The 20267-nt window shown below is 37.8% G+C and overlaps 1 protein-coding gene and 1 long non-coding RNA gene across 2 annotated transcripts in view; one reads left to right on the top strand and one right to left on the bottom strand.

Moving 5' to 3' along the window:
* The first annotated feature begins 445 nt into the window (after nucleotides 1-445).
* LOC110474692 (uncharacterized) overlaps nucleotides 446-20267 on the top strand; it is a 36956-nt gene continuing 17134 nt past the window's right edge. Inside the window, exon 1 of the long non-coding RNA XR_013339452.1 lies at nucleotides 446-470. This is a non-coding gene — a long non-coding RNA (uncharacterized LOC110474692). The remainder of the gene's footprint in view (nucleotides 471-20267) is intronic.
* Nucleotides 6877-20267, bottom strand: part of AGR3 (anterior gradient 3, protein disulphide isomerase family member) — a 160052-nt gene continuing 146661 nt past the window's right edge. Inside the window, exons 2-9 of the mRNA XM_021538302.3 lie at nucleotides 15270-15393; nucleotides 13471-13600; nucleotides 11118-11181; nucleotides 9815-9867; nucleotides 9113-9189; nucleotides 8767-8830; nucleotides 7692-7775; nucleotides 6877-6960 (exon numbers count right to left, since the gene is read on the bottom strand). Coding sequence (XP_021393977.1) covers nucleotides 6911-6960; nucleotides 7692-7775; nucleotides 8767-8830; nucleotides 9113-9189; nucleotides 9815-9867; nucleotides 11118-11181; nucleotides 13471-13576 — 498 coding nt within the window. The 5' untranslated portion in view covers nucleotides 13577-13600; nucleotides 15270-15393 and the 3' untranslated portion in view covers nucleotides 6877-6910. The remainder of the gene's footprint in view (nucleotides 6961-7691; nucleotides 7776-8766; nucleotides 8831-9112; nucleotides 9190-9814; nucleotides 9868-11117; nucleotides 11182-13470; nucleotides 13601-15269; nucleotides 15394-20267) is intronic.

Raw genomic sequence — 20267 nt, 5'->3', positions numbered from 1 at the left:
TTATTTTTCTCTGCACTGTTTTAAATTATTATAATTACATTTGTTATTGCATTTTTCAACTTTGCTGTTTCAAAATGTGGCTATGAGCCTGACATCTTTTGGCAACTTGCCCCTATAGTCCCTATGTAATTTGAATATTTCCATGATTTATCAGCATACAAACATATTGAGTCTACATGACTAAAATACACATATAGTGTAATGCCAAAGTATTTACTGGAAGTGGCAATGCTTGCCACTGTTGTCAGACTTGGAACCACAATTTCTTCTTTAGATTAATTTCAGTTTCACCTGGTGACATGGTAGCTACTAAAAAACCTTAGTGTTGTAGATAGAACTGTGGAATTATGTTTACCAAAAATATTTTGGGAATTCACTCTTTCTCAAAGACATTGTTTCTTCTAGGTTTATGGCTCAGTAGACCATATTATGAAACTATATATCAGGAAGACTTTTCTACAGCTTTCTTGGTGAGTCATCCTCTCAAAGGACACGTATCCTTTGATTTGTTTCAGTACAGGAAGGAAAGGTTTGTGGTTTATGTGTCAGTTACAAAACTGTGGATGTTCTCTTTCATTTGTCTTAGCAGAGTGCCTTTTCTCCCTTAATTTCAGGAATTCAAATGACTGATAGAACAGATTCCACAGTCAGAAAGAGGCAGTGCTAATTAGTTGGTGCTTTTTTTCCATTAATATTAGCTAGCTAAAGGCACCCTCAGTTCCTTGACCTGCCACGTGCTTTTTGTGTAATCTTAACCTGCTTGTGTTTTAGTTCCTTCTCTATAAAAATATGGAAAGCTAAATATCCTTAGCTCCTGAAACTCACTTCAGGGTAAATAACCAAAGGAGCTGTCAGTCTCTTTAATGCTGCCTCCACATGGTAGGACACCTTCAGGCAGCACAGCTGCCTGTGGATTCAGCTTTGCCTAGTGCTTAAGGTGTTTGGTCCTCTGTGCTCCAGAGATGCCCTGTGGCTGTACCTAGGGCTGTACAAGCTCAACTCAACATCTGTGTAGTCAACACACTTGGTCAGCAAAGGCAGCCTGAAGGTATCTCCAGTGGTCATACCTAATGGTATTAATGAAGTGGCTGCCTCATAAACACTTCAGATAGGTTCACATTTGAACTGTTGCCTTCTAGAAATAGCATATGAAATAATGCTTATTAATTTAAAATTCTCTGTGAGATATCCATAGAACTGTTCCTCAGCTTTTATAAACAACAGCCAAACAAATGCTAAAGGTTTATTTCTCTTTAATGGAGTTGTTCCACATCTCATATCTTTAGACCAAGAATGAAGGACAGCCCATAATATATTTTTACTAGACTATGACTCCCTCTGTATTAATTTGTTTGGTAGGCAAATAAGAAAGGGTGTTTTTCCAAGGAAGGAAAGATTTAATCTCCAGGTCCAGGGCAACTGCTGCTCTGAATCCTTGAATTCCCTTTTGGAATTCATTATGGAATTTAGGATTTTTTTTAATTGTCAAGGTTGAGAGTATATGAATCACTGAGAAATAAGCCATTGAGGCCATGAGGGAATATTTTTTTCAATTAGGGCAAGAATGCTCCTCAGTAAGAATGTATATATGAAAATGTTTGATAATAATTTGATATATGAGTTGTGGAGTTGTCTTCCAAGTGAAGCAGTGGAGGCCTGGAAGATGCGTGCTCTTTTTCTGCTCTTATGCTCTGATAAAAATGCTCAAGAGCTATGGGTAATCACAGGCCCAGCTACTTATAGGCTTGAAGCAAAAAATCCCTTAGCAGAACAAGGCTACTTTTCTCTCCATCCTATACAATATTCTTCATCATGGGATGTAGCTTCTCCTCCAGGCAGTCACTGTTCTCTTCCCTGCATGTGAACATAAGCAATGAGGCTGGTGGTTTTTATACATCCATGAACTTGTCTCTCTGCAGCTGGCTGAGTGCTAAATAGCAGGGTGGGTTCTTGTGTGCCAGCCTTTTACAATCACCTGGGGACATGTAGCCAGGGTGTGCTAAGGATTAACAAGTGATACCTCAGATAGGTAGCAGAAGACACAGCAGATCTTTCTGAAGCCATTTTAGGCTCTTTCCTAAAACAATAACACTGTCTAAGCACCAACACACTCCATCTGGAGCGCTGTCCTTTGAGTCTTATAAACTTGAAAAGTTATTGTGTATGGTATCTTTTCTCTTTCTCACAGGTCAGACTTAGACATGTACAAAGGGTGACTTGATGAATATCTACTGGAGTTGGCATTATAGGGAAATTTCAAAATGCAGTTCTTGATATAGCAGTGTGAACTAAAGGATGATTCTGCTTATTTAGGTTATTACCTAATTACGCAAAAATAGAGGAAGCTGTAGTTATTAGGCGTCTTCTCTGATTCTGAAGGGATCAGCAAATATCTGATACCTCATAAAAGAAAACAGTCTGCTGAAATAGATGCAATTTTGGTGATGAGGGGGTCAGTTATTTACAATATATGGTAGCAACCGAAGATGGAGTGATGAATTGCATGAACATCTTAAGCTGCAAAGAAAATGAATTAATAGATAGACTGCAAATTCTGTAGGTTTTCTGATGAAAAAGTAAATATTCTTCCCCTTCTATTCAGTGGTTTTGGACTTTTTAATTGCCATAGAGACTATTCATTTCCTTCTGACTTGTACTGTAGATCTTTATATCCATTTGACAAAAGGAACAAACAAAAGGAAGCAAATCAGTGACTTGGTTGATCCTGTGGAGGACACCTCAGCATTCGTAAATTTCTCTGTGTCAGCCTTTGGTAAGAACATGAGTAGTACATGAAACAAGCCTAATTATATCAGTCTTATTCTACAAGATCAAGTTACTTTTGCATTTTAAGTGCTGAGGTGTCCCACAGTCTCTCACCTCCACAGTACACAAAGGTATGGTGCCTTTTCTTTTGTTCTGGTCAGGTGCAAATATTTGCACATGGGAAAATGTTTTAGCTCCACAGACCAATAGATCAGCCATCTGCCTGGAAAGGGGAACGCCCTTCTGCACTGAGACGGATACACAGGGGAGGATCCTGTTCTGTCAGTTCTCAGATTCCTGAGCCTCACCTCACTGACGTTAAGTCCACGTTTGTTTGTCTACTCTTGGTCTGATTACACCAGATAAGTTCAGACAGTAAAGCAGAGACGGATATGTGAACAGGTGGAAGTAATTTTGCTTCCCAGACTATCTTGTGTTCATATCAAATGCAAAACTCAGAGAAATCTTTTTGTATAAAACATGGATTTCTACAGGTGATACTGCATTATGCCCATGTGAATGTTAACATCTAATCCTAGAAAATACAGCTTATGAACTCTGTAAAAGCATGCCATCTACACAGATAGGTTTTCTCATCTTAATTCACTTCATCTATTAGTCCTTTTACTGTGAATGAATTTATTCTGTGTAAAACAACTTTTGCTCTCACATTCACATGTTCAGTGTTTCATTCCCTTCCTTCAGCTCTAACCTGGTTGGTTTAATTCCAGATAATCAAGGAACAAAAGGAACAGATTTGAACTCTTTTCTTAAGAAAGTAGAAAGTAAAGAGTATAAATAAAAATCTACCCACTAATATTGTGAATAAATTTGTGTGGTGTGCAAACAGAAAAGCAAGGAATAAAAGAGGGAGCAGACTATCATGCCATTCATTTCAGAGGAAAAGCGGGGAAAGAATAATGTTATGTGTCTTATTGAACAAGTTACAGGCTTACTATTTTATCCAAGAGCAGTGAGACTTTAATCTGAGATCTGAGTTTCTGTTCCATCAGCAGAAATATTACCTGGCAAAAGAGTCTTCAAAAAGAAGGCAGAAATGTAGTAGCAGCTCTAAAATTAGGGATGAGTGTTGAACTAAGTTGTGAGTAAAAAATATGTGCATACAGGGTTTCTTTTACCTGAATATCTAGCTCCACCAAAAGGACTCGATCTGAGATTTTAAGAATCTCAAAGACTTAGTCCCATTTCTGAAGGCTATGGCTGGGAACAGATTTCAGCATGGTGCTTATGGGGATTTGAGAAGGGAAAGAAGAGGATGAAATCCCCTTTACTTTGCAAAGAGATTTAATCTGACATAGAATAATTCATGTGCCTGTGACATCTCTAGAAATTGGCTACTCTCTTGAATGAGTGGTTTGTTAAAACTGTTACAAAGTTCCACAGCAGGAAATACTGTTCAAGGTTTCAGATGCAATCATTATCAATAATACCTTTGGAAATTAATCTGGATTTTCTTCACACGTTAAAATAACATTCATGGCAGTGAAAATCTAAAGGCTAGCTTTTGTCTGACAATTAAGTCAGTGATCATTGCATTGTTCTGAAAATTTGGTTATTTTGTTTAATTCACATAGTGTTTCCTGTCTGCTGGCTCAATATCAAATACCAAAAATAAACAGAACAACAGTAGCCTTCCAGCACTAATGTTTGAATTACTTGTTTCTTCCACAATTTCAATAAGTGGTAATTCTACCATTTATTTCCTTTTACAGCACTGAGGTGAGATTATGAAGGTAAGCTTTCCTGAGACCAAGCAAGATCTGGACTGTGGTCCTATATAATAAATCTTTTGGGATTCCAGCTTTGTGCATTCTTGACAGCCACCTCTTTGCTTACAAATGGATCCACTAAAGGAATAAAGAATTTTAAACTGGGTTTGAAGAGGGAAGGGGATAAAACCAGGGTCCCTGGAGTTGTCTGGTAGTGTCACACAGATGTTTGATGGACAGTGTGCTAGTGAGGCCCTTTGGTCTGCCCTCTTAGTGGAAATAAGGGATAGAGCCATGCAGCAGCAAAGACACAAGGGTTATTGAAGTTAGAAACCACAAAGTGCCTGGGAATGGTCATGTAGGACTGAAGGCATCTCCCCTCAAAATGGTAGCAGGATCAATAGCCCAGCTGAAGTGTATCTTCACAATGCACACAGCATGGGCAACAAACAGAAGGAACTGGAAGCCACTGTGAACCAGCAAAACTAGTGTAGGTTACTGTCATGGAAATATGGTGGGCTGACTGGCACAGCTGGAGTGCTGCACTGGATGACTATGAACTCTTCAAAAGGGACAGGCAAGGAAGGGGAGGCAGTGGGGTGGCCCCATATGTTAGGGAGTTTTGATGGCCTAGAGTTGGTGATGGTGATGGCAGGGGTGAGTGTTCCTGGGTAAGAGCTGGGGGAAGGCCAATAAGGCAGATGCGTGTCCAGAGAAGGGCAGTGGAGCTGGTGAAGGGTCTGGAGCACAAAGCTTCCTGAGGAGTCACTGGGAGTACTGGGGTTGTTCAGCCTGGAGAAAAGGAAGATGAATAGCTGCCGTGGCTACCCTGGGTCATCTCTGGCAGCTAGTTTGCATTCCTTTCTCCAGAGTATCCCTGGCATGCTCAAAAGAGGGTATGACCACAGACAGGGAAATCTTGCCAAATCTGGAACAGATAAAGACATAAATGAGCAGAGCTCAGCACAAATCAAAGAAATGAGATTTGCAGTTTAATTTTACTTCTAGCATTTTTCCCATAGGTTAAAAACATCATACTGACTGTAAAGACAATACATTTCTAATTACTGAAATAATTTTTTTTTTCTCTTAGTGTACAGGTAATTTATCTCCACTCCATTGGAATATATGCTTATATCCAAATTTTACATAATTATGATGATGTGGATATGTGCAATATAACTCATTCATGACATATTAATACTAGGTATTGTGAATTAGTAAAGCTTTTCTGCAGAGATCCTTCTCTCATCTATTATATGTAGAGAGGCAGCATCAAGCAAACACAGGTGGCACAGAATAATGACACAGGTGCTTTACATGTAACAACATAACATACACGCCCCTGCTGCAGGTGAATTGTTGACTATTTTGCTCTAACAAAACCCCACATTGCTGGGATAGTAAACCATTTCAACTGACTTTAGCTTTTTACTCAAAAATAGTGTCCACCCTTGCATGCAGTAATCCTGTGAAATTTGCCAAGATTTTGTACGTCTAGATTTCCTCAATAAGCTGCCAACTTTATGGTGAAATGTAGAAAAAGAGGGAATGACCTGGGATAAGCTTCCCTTGACTGAAATGACATTTAATTGCAAAGAGCTAGGATAAACCTCCTCATTTTTCTCATTCCAGAATTTATAAACATCACTTAGCCTCTGGTTTGGAGTTCTGGATCTATCTCCTTCCATCTCTCTTGCTTCACTGTATCTTTATTGCAGCAAAACATGTAGCTGCCCTTTGATTATTATCACCTCACTGAGACTGCATGCTCAATCTCTTCCATTTTCAGCTGCCACAACAAAAGGAAAGGAAAGCTATGCCCAGAACATGGCTGGGTTTTTTTCCTGTTTGTTTGTTTTTGTGGATTTGTTTTGTTTTGTTTTGTTTTTCCTATGTAAGCTATTCGAAAATTTATAGCCTGAGATTTCCGGTCTGATTTGATAGCAAAGTTTCCTTTCCTTTAATGAGAAATGACTGTATAAATCAGGGGTACACTAACAATTAATAAGCTTCTTGCAATAAATGTTAAAATGGGGAGGCAAGATGCATATATTAACTCATGAAATAAATTGCAAACAGACATCAAAAAGATTGTTTGTAACTACTCTTCAGAAGTCATAGCTGACCTAACAAAGTCACAATTGGATTGCTAAAATACAGCTTGAATTTGATGCACTAAAAGCCATTATTTTCAGTTATTTAGGTAATTAATTTCAAAGTGTTTAATATATTTCTCCTCATGTTTTCCAAATGGGTTCTTTAGTCTTTCTATTTTTTTCTCCAAGTTGTACACATACATTTTTTATGAAATCTGATATACCAAATGTGCTTGGTAAAAGTTCAATTTGCAAGTGGAAGCAGAGAGGTGCAGCTTCACCTCATAGAGGTTGTGGTCATTTCACTGTTGCTGGTTACAGTTCTGTCTGAATGAGGCGTAGTGCTTTCTTCATGTTCTCTATTACTGAAAAAAATAAGTAAGAACTGTAAAAATGTATTAGAAGTACATTAGTACAATTGAAAAAAACTCATCTAGTTTGATTTAGTAAATTATTCACAATGAAACTGATTTATGGTCACACATTTTATTTTAGAGACTGCTACTAAAACAGAAAGTAAAAAATTTCATTATTCAAAATGTTTAACTTATGGGATTTGACAAGAATCCTTTCAACTCCCTCATTTCTCAATAGCAAGCCGGTAATCAGATGTGATGTGTGTATTTGTGGTGAGATACTGCATTAGTGTCAAATAGATGGCATAGAGTAAGAACTGGCTCAACCTGAAAAATCACATTCCTTTCTGATATATGGCTGTTAGGGCTATGGACACAACCACCTGCATTTCTTTACTGATTCCCTCCCACCACGGGCTATTTACATTGTACAGTCAGATAATTTTGAACATAGTGACATTCACCATTCTCCATAAAATAGCTCAGATCTTGATCCTGAAGGTTCTCACCCATGATCTTTCAATTTTTCTTGCTTGAGTGGTCCCAATAAATTCAATGGGACAATGTGTGTGATTGTTTTGCTAGACAGGTTAGACCATTATAATTTATTTCAAATGCTCTCACATGGTATTTATTTTTACTTTGAGATCCTAATGGATTCTCAAGCACAAGTGATCAGGATAGGGGTATCTGGCTGCTTACCACGTGAAATACAAAGTAACATGGCAAAGGGCACTTACGGAACATCATGTCCTGTGGCTCGTAAGTGTAAAGCCGGTTGGAGTATCTTCCTGTGATATCAGCTCTTACCGTGAGAGATGGGTCTGAAAAAGTGTTTGGGTTAAACACTGCCTTCCATTCCCACAACATCTGAGGGTGACAGCAGGGCATTACTTTGGCAGCCCTCGTTCTGATTTCATCAACGCAGCAATTACGAGGCTGTTACGCTCTGTTCCAAACAACTGCTCTTTACTTGGAGAAATCCTGAACAAAAGCTAATGCTCATTTTTATGTTATTTTTAGTTAGTTAGTTATTTTTAAGTGCTAGGTTACACATGCATGTCATTCATATTTAAAGAAAAATATCCTGTTTTACAGGTTCTGACTTCACGTCAGAAGAGATTAACCTGACCAGATGCATACATAGTGGGGGTCATGACTATCAATGGCAATAGATATCGTAACTTACCTAGAGCTTTCAGAATGAAAATCTTCTGATTCCTAATGTTGCCAGAGTTGGAACAAGTTGTTGTGAACCTCTCTTCTCTCAGTTACCCTTCCAAATTTATTAATTATTTACTGATTGCTGTAACTACACTGCTCTCTGTCTGAGTGTGGGCTGAACTTTGAATGCCATCACAGAGTCACTGCAGGCTCCCTGTACAGCGAGGGAGAAGGAACAGGCACTCTGGGGCATAATTAATTTGGTACATTCCAGAAGTCAGCTTTAAAATGGGATAAATCCTTAGATGCCGCTGACTACCGATTTATTCTGTGGGAATGTCCACTTTATAGCTATCTATGCTCAGTCAGATATTTGACTTTCTCAGTAAACTTTGTATTGTAACAGAACCAGCAAGAAGCACAAAAAGCAAGAAATCCAGATATCAACAGACTTAAACATCTTGCTCTCAAGCCCAAGTAAGTGCCCTCCAGGACATATCTGTAATCTGAGGAAGTTTACAAGAGTCAAAGTATACAACAGAGGCAGAGAGATTTTCCTTTGGCAAAATGAATAATTTTGATGTCCCCACAGGAGGACAGTGGCATAATTCAGATATAACAACTTTGATGATACATAAATGTTTTACATACCTACAAACATGATTCTAGGCACGTATTGTCCATCAGGTGACAGGTTTTTATCTGTGGTTTCATGCTGGTATAAAAATTAAGGTTAGTTGTTAAACTGTTCCTGTAAAGTTTGAATGTTAAAATGTTTCTGTAAATTCTGAAATAGTACCACCTGTGAATAACCTGGTACCAGAAGATAAAACCAAATAGGTACTACTTGTGTGTGAATACACATGCACAATTGTCTCTACTTAAATAACTAAAATGTCAGATATATTATCTAAAATGACATGAAAAAACAAGATAAAGAAAGAGAAAACACAGACCATGAAACGATACCAGTCAAATTGTCCCAAACCCTTCATACCATGAGATTCAGCATAATGAAGTTATTTTGGGCCATTTCCTGAATTTCTTCATTTTCTGCGAAAGCTTTCTTCAGTGCTAGAAAAGACAGGATCACTTTGAAATCCATCTCAAACGCTGCCTTTCCATCTGTGCTTGGGCACCACACTGGCCAGAGACTGGGCCACATTGTTCCTGTCTCTGCTGATTCACATTCCTGAGGAGACACTTAAGGGCTCTATCACTGCTTTTGGGGGCTCTTTGGCCTGTGGCAGTACAACCTCTGGCTATGAAAATGGAAGCTCTCTTCTGTTATTTATGAAGCCTGTTGTCTCAATGGATACCATGTCTTGGCTTGACAAAAGTGCATTATTCTCAGAAAATTCTTGTTAGATCAGTTTCAGCAGCCCTGTCCTTGCCTCCTTCTTTAGTTACCATTTCAGGAGAGCTAAACAATATTAAATTTGTTCAATGAGTCGCAGCCAATCTGTGCCTCTTAATTTAAACTGAGTGCTGTATTTGGGATAGCAGTACAGCAGCAGTGAGATTTTTTCATGTTCTTTATGTTGTAGTTTCACAGTGGAGTTTTTGTAAATAATGGTAATAAATTTTTCACTTTACCTGTTTGACTAATTTTCAGTAAGTGCAATATAAATATATAGATAGGTTCCATTTCTTATTAAAAATATTCACAAAATTTTAACACACAAAAAATCAAAATTACCTTGGCAGTATTGACAGTCTTCCAAATGATGAATTACCATCAGTGGCTTGTTACTTTATGAATAATAATAAAAGATGTAATTAGGTCATTTGACATGTATTCAGATGGGTGATTTTACTAGCAGACTGAAAAAGGCAAATTGCATTTAATCTGATGTTAACTCAGAGTAAAACCATGTAGATATTCTGTAAAATATTACAGAAATTTCTGAGCAAGGGAAAAGAGTGTAAGCACTTCATAAAAGAAATAGAGAAACAGAGTTTCTATGTCTAAATAGGCTGTCTATAGTAAGAGATTCTGGAATAAACAACAGATACACCATCATTTCAGTCCCAGGCAGTAAATAATAAGACTAAACAGGTATTTAATGTCACTTAGGTGTGAATTTCTCCAGGGTTAAGAAAAAAAAATATATATGAATTAGAATGAAACAAATTTTATAAGATTGTGTTTATCATCAAATACTTTCCATGACATTTTTCTTGTGTTTTCAGCTTTATTGAACAGCTATATAGTACATTACTTATATTTTGTAAATAGTTTGGTAAAGTGTTAAAATTGTATATTCTGGATGTCAAAATATAAACGTGTGTTTTCGCCTATATTTTTAAACTATATTTACTGTTCAGCAGGTTGGTTATTAATGCTTGGTCTGCTTTAAGTATCAGGAGTTTTTAATTTCTAACCATTTTCACACAGGGTACATGAAATGAATTGTCTTCTGTTTTACAAATAATTTGCCTTCAATTTAACAATAGCTCATGCTACACTATTGTGATCTACAATGAGTTGTAAAAGATATTTAAATAAGTATTGTTATGAATTCCCAAATGTATTTGCAGCTGAGTCTCAGAGAAGACTGAGCTTGGAACTTCCATTTCTATAGAGACAGTGAGAAAATACATCATGAACATATTCCAACTAATAAAGTATTGGGGGAAACATCAAAGGCAGTAGATTACCATGCAAGAGTAAATGTAACAGAGTTCAAGGAAGTAATCAGAAGTACATTATATTAAAACACAATAGATATAGTTAAAAAAATTATGGTATCTATTTATGATTGATAATTTAAATGATAACACCTCCTTTGTGGCAAAGAAATGACAGCATTACATTATTGGCCTATGATGTTACTTCACAGTCATGAGTCCTAGAGGTCCTGTTGTTTATAAACAGTCTGTTTATTTAACTGGGTGGTCTACAGATCAGCTCTCATGGTGTTTCTTTGTTCTGTCTCATTATTGTGTATTCCAGCAAGATGGAATAACAACTTTGTTTTCATACTACTTTTTAATCTTACCTTTTTTTTGCTTGATAAAGCCCTTCTTCATAAGTTTGTACCCAGGTAATTTCATCTCCCCACCCTAGAAAAAAAACAAAAGGACTAGCTGCTGGCCAAGCAAGTAACTCAGAACAAATTCCTTTTTTTCTCTTTTTTTTTTTTTAATTTGTTTAGGTGTATTAACTCTTGTACGTAAGTAAGATTTGGGGTTTTTAGTCAAAGGTTTTCTAACATTGTGGATATGCTAATTTCACATCTCCTGATAGATACACTAAGGTTAAAAAACTTCAACCAACCAACCCAACCCCACAAAAAAATCTCAGCTGGTTGCATATCCAGTTTAAGTCCTTTGACAGACTTTTTAGTTATCTTTCTAAATGCTCGAGGTTGAGGTCACTAAATCAGCACCCAAGTAATCTCTATCTTCATACTGTCTGCTCAGTATTTAATGTAAACCCTGGGACTTAAAGAGAAGCTGGCATATAACGAGAAAAAAATAAAATATGACAGCTCAAATAAGATGAGCTTTAATATGAATGTCATTAGAACAGTCTTGGAATATACATTTAACTCCCAAGTAACTTCAATCCCTGAAGCTGAAAGCCCTTCATTTAATTAAATAATTCAATAAAGAAATGGCTGTTAAATAAAAATCTCCACTGAAACAAAATCCTAACAAACATTAGCTCCATAGCTTATCCATAGCTGGGAATATGCAGATCTCAAAAATCAAATTGTCCACTTGGTTTTATGCCTTCAGTTCCCAAGGATGGCAGCCCTTGCATAGTAGATCCCTGCATCCTAGGCAGTGTGGCTCCATTCATGACAAGTGTTCTACAATTCTCATTCTCATATCTCAATTTCTGGACCTGGACCAGGTTAAAGCCTTGATTTTTCTCTGCTCTCTGGGCAGTGCTTGGACCAGCCCAGATTTGCTGTTGGATTTGTCACAGGATAATTGCTTGTGATGCTTCTGGATCATGTCTTCTTTCAGTACACAGGTCTGTCTGGCTGGTGCTGACCAGTGCCTTCCCAACCCTGGCTGCTGTCAGCTCCTGCTGCAGGTAACTGCACACAGGAGTCAGCATTCTGGGGACATTTTGCAGCACATTTAACCATTTCCCCTTGGTCTGTGAAAATTACAGGTAAAGTGCTCAAGGCATCCCAATAGGCCTGAAATCAGAATTTGAAAAGTTACAGTTACATCTGTTTTCTGTGACTACTTTGTAGTTTGCTTGTTTCTTTTTTTTTTTGTTTGTTTTTTTTTTTACTTTTTTTTTTTTTTTTCCAAATCTGACAGTATGTAAAAGATTTTGTTATTTTTTTTTTTCCATTTAGGCTTACTGGGAAAAAAATAAATCCTGATCTAGGTAAACTAGGCAATACATCCTAGACTGATAATAACCTTTCCCCAGGGACACTGCTTGCAAAAATTTTTGAAATTTCTCTTAGGCTAGTCCAGGTGGTGCATGATTTTGTCAAATGGTCTCTGAGAAATTAGGCTCAGATGGAATGTCTGAGAGATGTGCAACTTTGCCAGGATAGGGAAAACTCAGATCCTGAGTGGGATCTGCAGGCATTACATGGCCTGCAGAAGAGGTTAGGAAGAGAGAGGAAGACTTTTTTTTTTTTTTTTTGAATAGTCCCAAAAGGAGGAGAAAGATGGGGGAGGGAAAAAGGGAAAAAGAGGTTGCTAAGCTATTTTTCTGCTTGTATTTCTAAGGATTGATTAGATATAAATAAATTAAAAACAGGGTCTTTATTTAACATTCACGTTGAAAATTATGCACCATAGGGAAGTGAATTATACACAGTCATGCTTTGCAGTGGATATGTGATGAAAAGCAAAAAAAAAAAAAAACTCATGCAGGAAACCCCACCAATGGTTCAAACTGTTCTATATACAAAAATGAGTCTGTAGAAAATTTGTTCTATAGCAACTGATGTTATGTCAGGTACAACAATAAAATATATTTCAAATGGTGCATGAAAGAATATTTTTTCACTGATAGTCCTACAGATACATCTTGATTTGAGAGACTCAGTTTAGGTTATTTGCTTCTGTTAGATCACTGTGAGTTATATAAAATATTCAGGTTACATGAGGCCCTCAGTCATATGCTTAATAAACTGATGAAGTCAAATGATGTGAAATGAGAACTTATTAATTAATATTAATTAGAGCATCACTTAGCACTAAAGAAAACAAACCTCAGTAAGCATATATGTGCATTCTATGTATGTTTTATAAATATATATGTGTGTTCATATATATAGATACACATTCTGTAAGTGTACATTCAAAATAAACATATTTGCTGGTCTATATGGTGAGGTAAGGAGATAACTATATTCAGTGAACATACAGTACCTCTTGACAGTGTCTGTGGTGCTCGTTTTTCCTTTTTAATTGCCATTGCAAGGTTGGAATTGACTGCAATTAGCAGGAGAGACAAGGCCAGTGTAGAATGGAGCATTATTTCCCTTCCAATGCAAGGAAACTGGAAAACAAAGAAACAGCTTTAGTCACATGGATTTATCACTTGGTGCAGTGTAGATCAATATGTTAGTGGCATTCTAACAATCTGTACTTCAGAGACACTTGTGTTTTTTCCAGAAATCCCTGCCTTTGTGAGGAAAATGCAAACTGGAGGTGCTTAATTTTACTGTTCAATGCAGTAAAATGAGTTAAAATGAGGCTGCAGGATACAGTTCTCATGTGATTCTCATGAATTAGTACAACGTTATAATATTGGATCACAACAATTTCAAGACACTGCTCCAGGTTTTTTAATTTCAGTGAAATGTAACAGCATGAGATTTTTATTTCTCTTTACATTGGAGCTTTTTTGTCAAAAGATGTCTCATAATATCCTTCTTAATTAAGTAGGAAGATTAGCAAGAATTTCCCACAAGTATAATACTCTTTAGATTGGCATATCCTTCCAAAACGTTGACATTGCAGTAATTTTTTCAGTTTCCACTTAAAAAATGTCCCATTCTTCATTGCATCTTTTACACTGAATTTCAGCTCAACTCCTTCTGAATAAAACAATTCATCTGTGTTTCTGGCTAGTTCATCATTCTCTTCCTGACCGAGATCATCATAAGAAATTCAGTAACTTCTTACCTTGATAAAAGTCAGAGAACAAAAGCAAGAGTTGAGAAAAAGCATTACAAAGCCAAATAGTTTTGAATTGGTACATTTACTTTCTTCCAGTACCATCACTTCTAGGCATTAAAGATCTGATATTCAGGTGGATAACAGATTGTTTCAACTGAGTTAAAAATGTAGGCCAGGATACCACTCAGTCATCTTACTGGGGATTCCACTTTTCAGAGGCTGAGCTTTAGGAGCTACCAGGATGCTCCACTAGGAAATTACTTTGACGTGAATAAAAAACCCCCAAACCAAATGACCAAAATAACAATGACCCTCCACCCCCGCAGTGCCAAAAAAAAAATATCTCCCAAGACATTTGTGCCTCTACTGATAAAGAAAATCTCTAACTTGTATTTAAAATTTATGTTAGTATGGAACTGCAACCCTGAGCACTGGCAAAAGAAAATGCTTCATACTTTTTAAGACCAAGAGGCATGAAAAGTATTGTTTTAATGAATCTCCTTGCATCACAGAATTACTGTTAGCAGTTAAATTTCTTGTGAATAAATTAAAACTCTATTTCTAATAACTGGCAATCTCAGAGAAATTAATTGTATTTGACTGGCTGGAGAAATAGTTGTACATTTAAATATGCAAAAGCTAGGAAAAAATTGTAATTTTGTAGTAAGAAGTAGTCTTTCACAATGTATGAATAAAAAATCAGAGCATTAATTTCTTTAAATCACAGTAAAATCATCCGAAGCTTAATAATTTATTATCCTATTGAAAATTAGGAGGGCTTTGGAACTGTAACTGTAGGCAGTTTAAATTTAATATTTCATATTTTTGATGCCGTATGTTCCAATGTTATTTAATTGATTCAGATATAAAAAGGACAGCCAACACCACATAGGTTGCCTTCAATTCCCTGCCAGAACAAACATTTACTAGCTAATCTCTATGCATCTATCATTTGTCTTTTTGTATAACTAGGCTTGTAAGGCATTTGTGAACAAAACCTTGTTGCTTTCCTAAAGGATACTTAAGAATGAGAAATACTTGCTCACCAGCAGCGACCAGTTCTCCTGACTGAAGGTCCTTTTCCTGGAATTTGTTAGTTTAAAATCAGTGATTTAAGCACAGAACACCTGAGCTGCCCAGGTCTCTGTGTAGCAGCAGCAGCACATTCACCTGGGAAAAAATGAGAGGAACCTTTGAGCTGAAAACCAAAATAATGTGTTTCCACCCTCCCCCTGGCTTTTCTGCCTTGCCTCCAACTTTCGCTCTTGCAAGTTCCCATGCTTATACACTGAATCCTTGCATTTCTCTTCATCTTGGCTTGTATCAGGTGTCTTGTAAGAGGATTGGAAATAAATAGTGGTTTGTGTGTGTCTGGTAACACCCCCCCAGCAGTCTGAATGTGGCTTATGTCCAGTGAAAAAAGAAACCACCAATGAAAGCTGGAACTGGAGGTGCTTTTGTTCCCAGAGAATGGCGGAGTTCACTGGTGCTTGAAGATAGGAATGAACCTAGTAGGAAGACACAAGGGTTACTTTGTGTAGAGGAGTGTAATTAACAAATAAAACAAACTCTTTTTTTTTTGAGAGGGAAATAAAATTATTTATTTAAAAACTATGGTTTAAACCATCTGATTATTGCTCCTGAGAGCTGTAGTTTAAGAATATCTGTTCTTTTGGACATGATGCTTGATATAATTTTACTGAACTTGATGAATATAAGCACCTGTATTCATCACCTTTGCATAAAGAAGGAATTAACTGGATGACCCTTTTCCTCCTCCTTCAATAGATTTTGCAGGGGAATCTGAAGCAATCCTCTTTTGTTTCTTCTCCCATGCATTTGTTTATATGGACTGTATGGTTACTGTTCTTAGAAATATTGAATTTTTCCAAAATTATGGAAATAATTTTGAGATATTGTGTTCTTAATTTCCCAGGTATTGCATTTTTAATAGCACAGGTTTATTATTTTAAGGTGTAAAGGGTAGATATTCAATCAAATAGACTGAAATTAGTGCTGAGCTACCCCCAAAAGTTCCCTTTAGCAGATCGTGTTCAGCAATTTGTCTCTATATTTGAAAGCCAGAATTTCAGCTTTGTCAATTTTGCTAGAGATATTGTCAGCTCAGGTCAAAAAGACATTGCTAAGGTTTAATGCTGAAAGAAAATAACTGTAATAATTTATAAATCCAAGCTGGATACCTTCAGCATTGCTATTCAGTCACTGCTTGCTAAGTGGATCTGATCAGCAGCCTGTCCTTCGTTTCCTCTGTTCAGCATACACACATGAACAGAGTGTGAAGCCAGAGCTCCATCCCAGGCACAATCTGTGCTACCTGGCTGTCAAACCACCAACCTGGGCAGCAGCAGTTACCTGCCAAATATTCAATTCAATCTCTGCAATGTAGAGCACATGCTTCTGCACTCACTCATTGAACCAGTGTGCTCCCACTCATTGAACTCAACCAGCTTAGTCTCCAGGCAATGGTGGTGGAAAGTCTTTCCCTTTTTTCTTCCACTCTAAAGATTAATTTTGGAGATACAACTATGTGTTAACTGTGCATCGTTATATCTAAGTCAAAATTAGGAGATGTAATAGCTATCTAAAAGTAGGGCAGAACAAGGCAGCAATAAAGCATGTGAAAAAGACTTCTAGAGAGAGAAAGATGTTGCAGAATAACTGGCACGTGGACTCTCAAGCTGCTGCTCTTGTGTGAGTCATGCAGCAGCAGATCTAGGTAAGTATTCATATGTGTAGCCTATTTATGAAAAGTGAGGCTGACTTTTAAATTTTACTTTACAGAATGCTGCACAAATGAGGTTGCTGATGAAGTTCTTACTCTGTCCAACCCTGTCATAACTCCTGTGGGGCAAGGGATGGGATCACAGCTCCTGTGACAGCTGCAATTTGGCACCATTCCTGCAACCTCTATTGGTAATTCTGCCAAAGACTTTTACATGTAATCAATGTGCCTCTACAAATCAATACAAAATTAATTAGGAGATCACAAAGAGAGGTCATAGTGTGGCCTGGAGTGGGGAGATGCACCATCACAAATGCCCAAACAAATTTTACAGTAAACAATATGGGGAAACTTCACAGAACATATTTTCATGGATGGGAGGTACTTCTGGCCTCTAACACAGGTATTTGGTGTAGACTGAGTCTGGACCTCAATGCACTTTCAAGCAGCACATGGTATCAGAGCAGAAACTACTCTTGGGGCTTAGAGTGCTGAGCATTAGCTTTCACTGTCAAACAATAAAAATAATAAGAAGTGGAAAAACCCTGCAAATGTCCATTGGGCTTATGTCTTGACTGACAGCCAAAAATCAATTTTTGGGTAATTTCAATAATGTAATTTAAAGAAATCTAGATATGACATGGTGGTTTGTTTCTATGTGTGTGTCTTTCAAATAGTCATAATTGTGGAGATAGTTCTTCTGGTACAAGTAACTGATTCACAGCAGATGTACTTTCCCCCTACCCCCTTCCCTAAAAGCAGAGCTCTAGGTACTGCTCAAGTGAACAAATTGCTTCAGTGTTATCTGCAAACCAGGTGTTTGCTTTTGCTCAACCATTGCACCTTTTTAGATTTGCATTGCTGTAAAGACATTGTTATGGAACATAAGCATAATAATATAACTGGAGAAGCATGTATTGAATTACTTTTTGTAGTGGTTTGTATTGGCTGCAAAGAGTGTTCTCTGTTTTCCAGGCCAATGTCCATGTTTTCACTTTTAAGCCTTCAACTTATTCCAGTACTGTCACCTCCAACCCCTCCAAGGTTTTCTCTGCATTTTTTGGAAGCTGGCCCCTCATCTTTAAATTGCCCTGTGGTACAGCCCCTAGAAAACTTGGTCCAGGCTCCACTGACACCTTGCTCTCAGATGCTCTGCAGCTCTGTGCCTCTGTGAGTCACTACAGTCTACTGGCTCCCACTTCTCCACAAGATTATTTTCCTGCCCTCTAGGCTTCTCAGATTTCCCAGAACTTTTTATAGATACAAAGCTTTGAAGGCTGTAAGGGAAAAAAAGTAATTTATTATTTTTCATGGATTTTGCTGAGCTTTACGGAATAAACGTGTTTTGGTAAATAAAATGAAACCAGCTCTAGATGTTGTTGGCTCCTTCCTTTAGTCCAAAAGTACAAAGTGTTCGGGACTGTTTATTTAATGCTGTGAGAGCTCTGGCAAGCAGGACTAGAATTCTCTTCTTTCTCTTACAGTGTGGTTCCAGCCATGCCAGAGGAGGCCTGGGAAGCTGCTCTGGCCTCCTGAGCTGCTGTGCAGCCCGGGAGGGGGAACAGCACAACCCATGCCCTGGCTCCTTCCCCAGGCTTTGCTGGACCTGGGCTGGCATGAGGACCTGCAGGAGGTCCCTGTCCTCCGCTCCAGCTCTCCCTTGCTGCGTGCACTGCCCGGCTGTGGGCTGATGAGCCTGACATCCTGGGCGCGGCCGGGCACAGAGGGGCAGCACTGCTGGGGCACGGACACCCGGCTCTGCCCGGGCCCCTCTCACACCGCCGGTTCCCAGCCGCAGCCACGTCAGGGAGCCCCGCGGGGTGGGCACTAGCTGAGCTTTCTGGGCAAGGACATGTTTTCTCTATTTTCAATACCGCTCCTTCAGCTGTGAACACTGTCCTCAAACTGTATTCCACCTTACAGAGCTGAAAAAATTGTGGTTTAGACCACCTGAATAGACTATGATTTCTTTAGAAATAATAAATTATGAAACCTTATTGACATGAGTTGAGAAAATAGCTAGAATTTAGTTAGCTGTGGAAGTTGCAATTTAATTGGGTTTTTTTTAATACTCGCAATGTCTTGTGGAGATGTATTTCCAAAAGCTGTTAAAATGGCTCCATAACTCTTTGAGGAACTCAAAGTAATTTGATATCTGCCTTGCTTTTATTTGAGTTTCTGGATGATGTCAAATGGAGCTTGGATTCAATAAATGACATACTGAAGGAAATGATATGTAAGTACAACTGTAGTTTAAGGACTTGGGTGGGATTCCTCTAGTGTAAATATCATGTTTTAATATTTATAGGTATGCAATCTATTTAAATTTATCCATGTAGTCCACACTACAAAAGTTTGATCATCACCAGTGCCTCTAGTTGGCAGTGTTGCATTACTAATGGCAAAAGGACAAATCTTTCAGCTTTGCTGTATTCTAGTGATAAATTCAGAATACAGATAATTTAAATATAAAAATGAGTGCACATAAAAATTCACAAAGTTTGAAAAAAACCAAAATCAATATTGAAAAAGTAATAATTTTTGTTTTATTTTATTTTTTTAGTATATGTGCACACCAAGTAATTTGAGAGGTGACAGGGGTAGAAACCCAGACCAGATTTTAAGGAAGAGAGCCAGGAAATTCAGCATGTGTTTTGGAAGAGACTGAGAGCTCAGAAATATTCAATGAAACTTTCTGACTGCCACAAGAAATGAAAAGCGGCTGCATTTCCCTGCAGTCAGAGTGTCCCAATAAAGACTTCACAAGCAAAAATGCTCTCCAGAAACACATTGGACTACTTTGCTGCAGCTGTGAGAGTGAGTCAACCAACTCTGTTGAAAGAAATCCTGTTGCTGCAATGTTTTTGCGATGTTTTCCTCCAGTGACATCACAATATCTGCTTTAAAATGTAATGCCATCTAAAAAGCAAAAAAAGTGTGCTGAAAAATGAGTTTCAGTGTTTTGGTTTTCTGCACAGGTATTCCTTTTACTACCTTAAAGGGTTTATTCCAGGCCTTCCTTCACTGAAGGACTGACGCAAGAGGGCATGAGAGCAACTCAGTATCTCTCAGCTTTTGTCTCCCTTTGTACTCTCTGTTCTTTGGCCAAACCTTGATCCTGCAAGTTTCTGAGTCCTTGGTCCCATTCCAGCACAGCACTCAATACATATTTAACTTTAGGCACATTAGCAACTCCATTGATGTCCATAGGGCCACTCACATGCTTAAAGTTAGGCATGTTCTTGAGTGTCTCTGCTGGATCAGAGAATATGGGATGTGGTGTCTGGCAAGTGTCCAGGCA

The sequence above is a fragment of the Lonchura striata genome, chromosome 1 (genome assembly GCF_046129695.1).
Source record: "Lonchura striata isolate bLonStr1 chromosome 1, bLonStr1.mat, whole genome shotgun sequence".
Taxonomy (NCBI): Eukaryota; Metazoa; Chordata; class Aves; order Passeriformes; family Estrildidae; genus Lonchura; species Lonchura striata.
The sequence above is the reverse complement of the archived record's forward strand: the minus strand, read 5'-3'. Positions and strand labels throughout refer to the sequence as shown.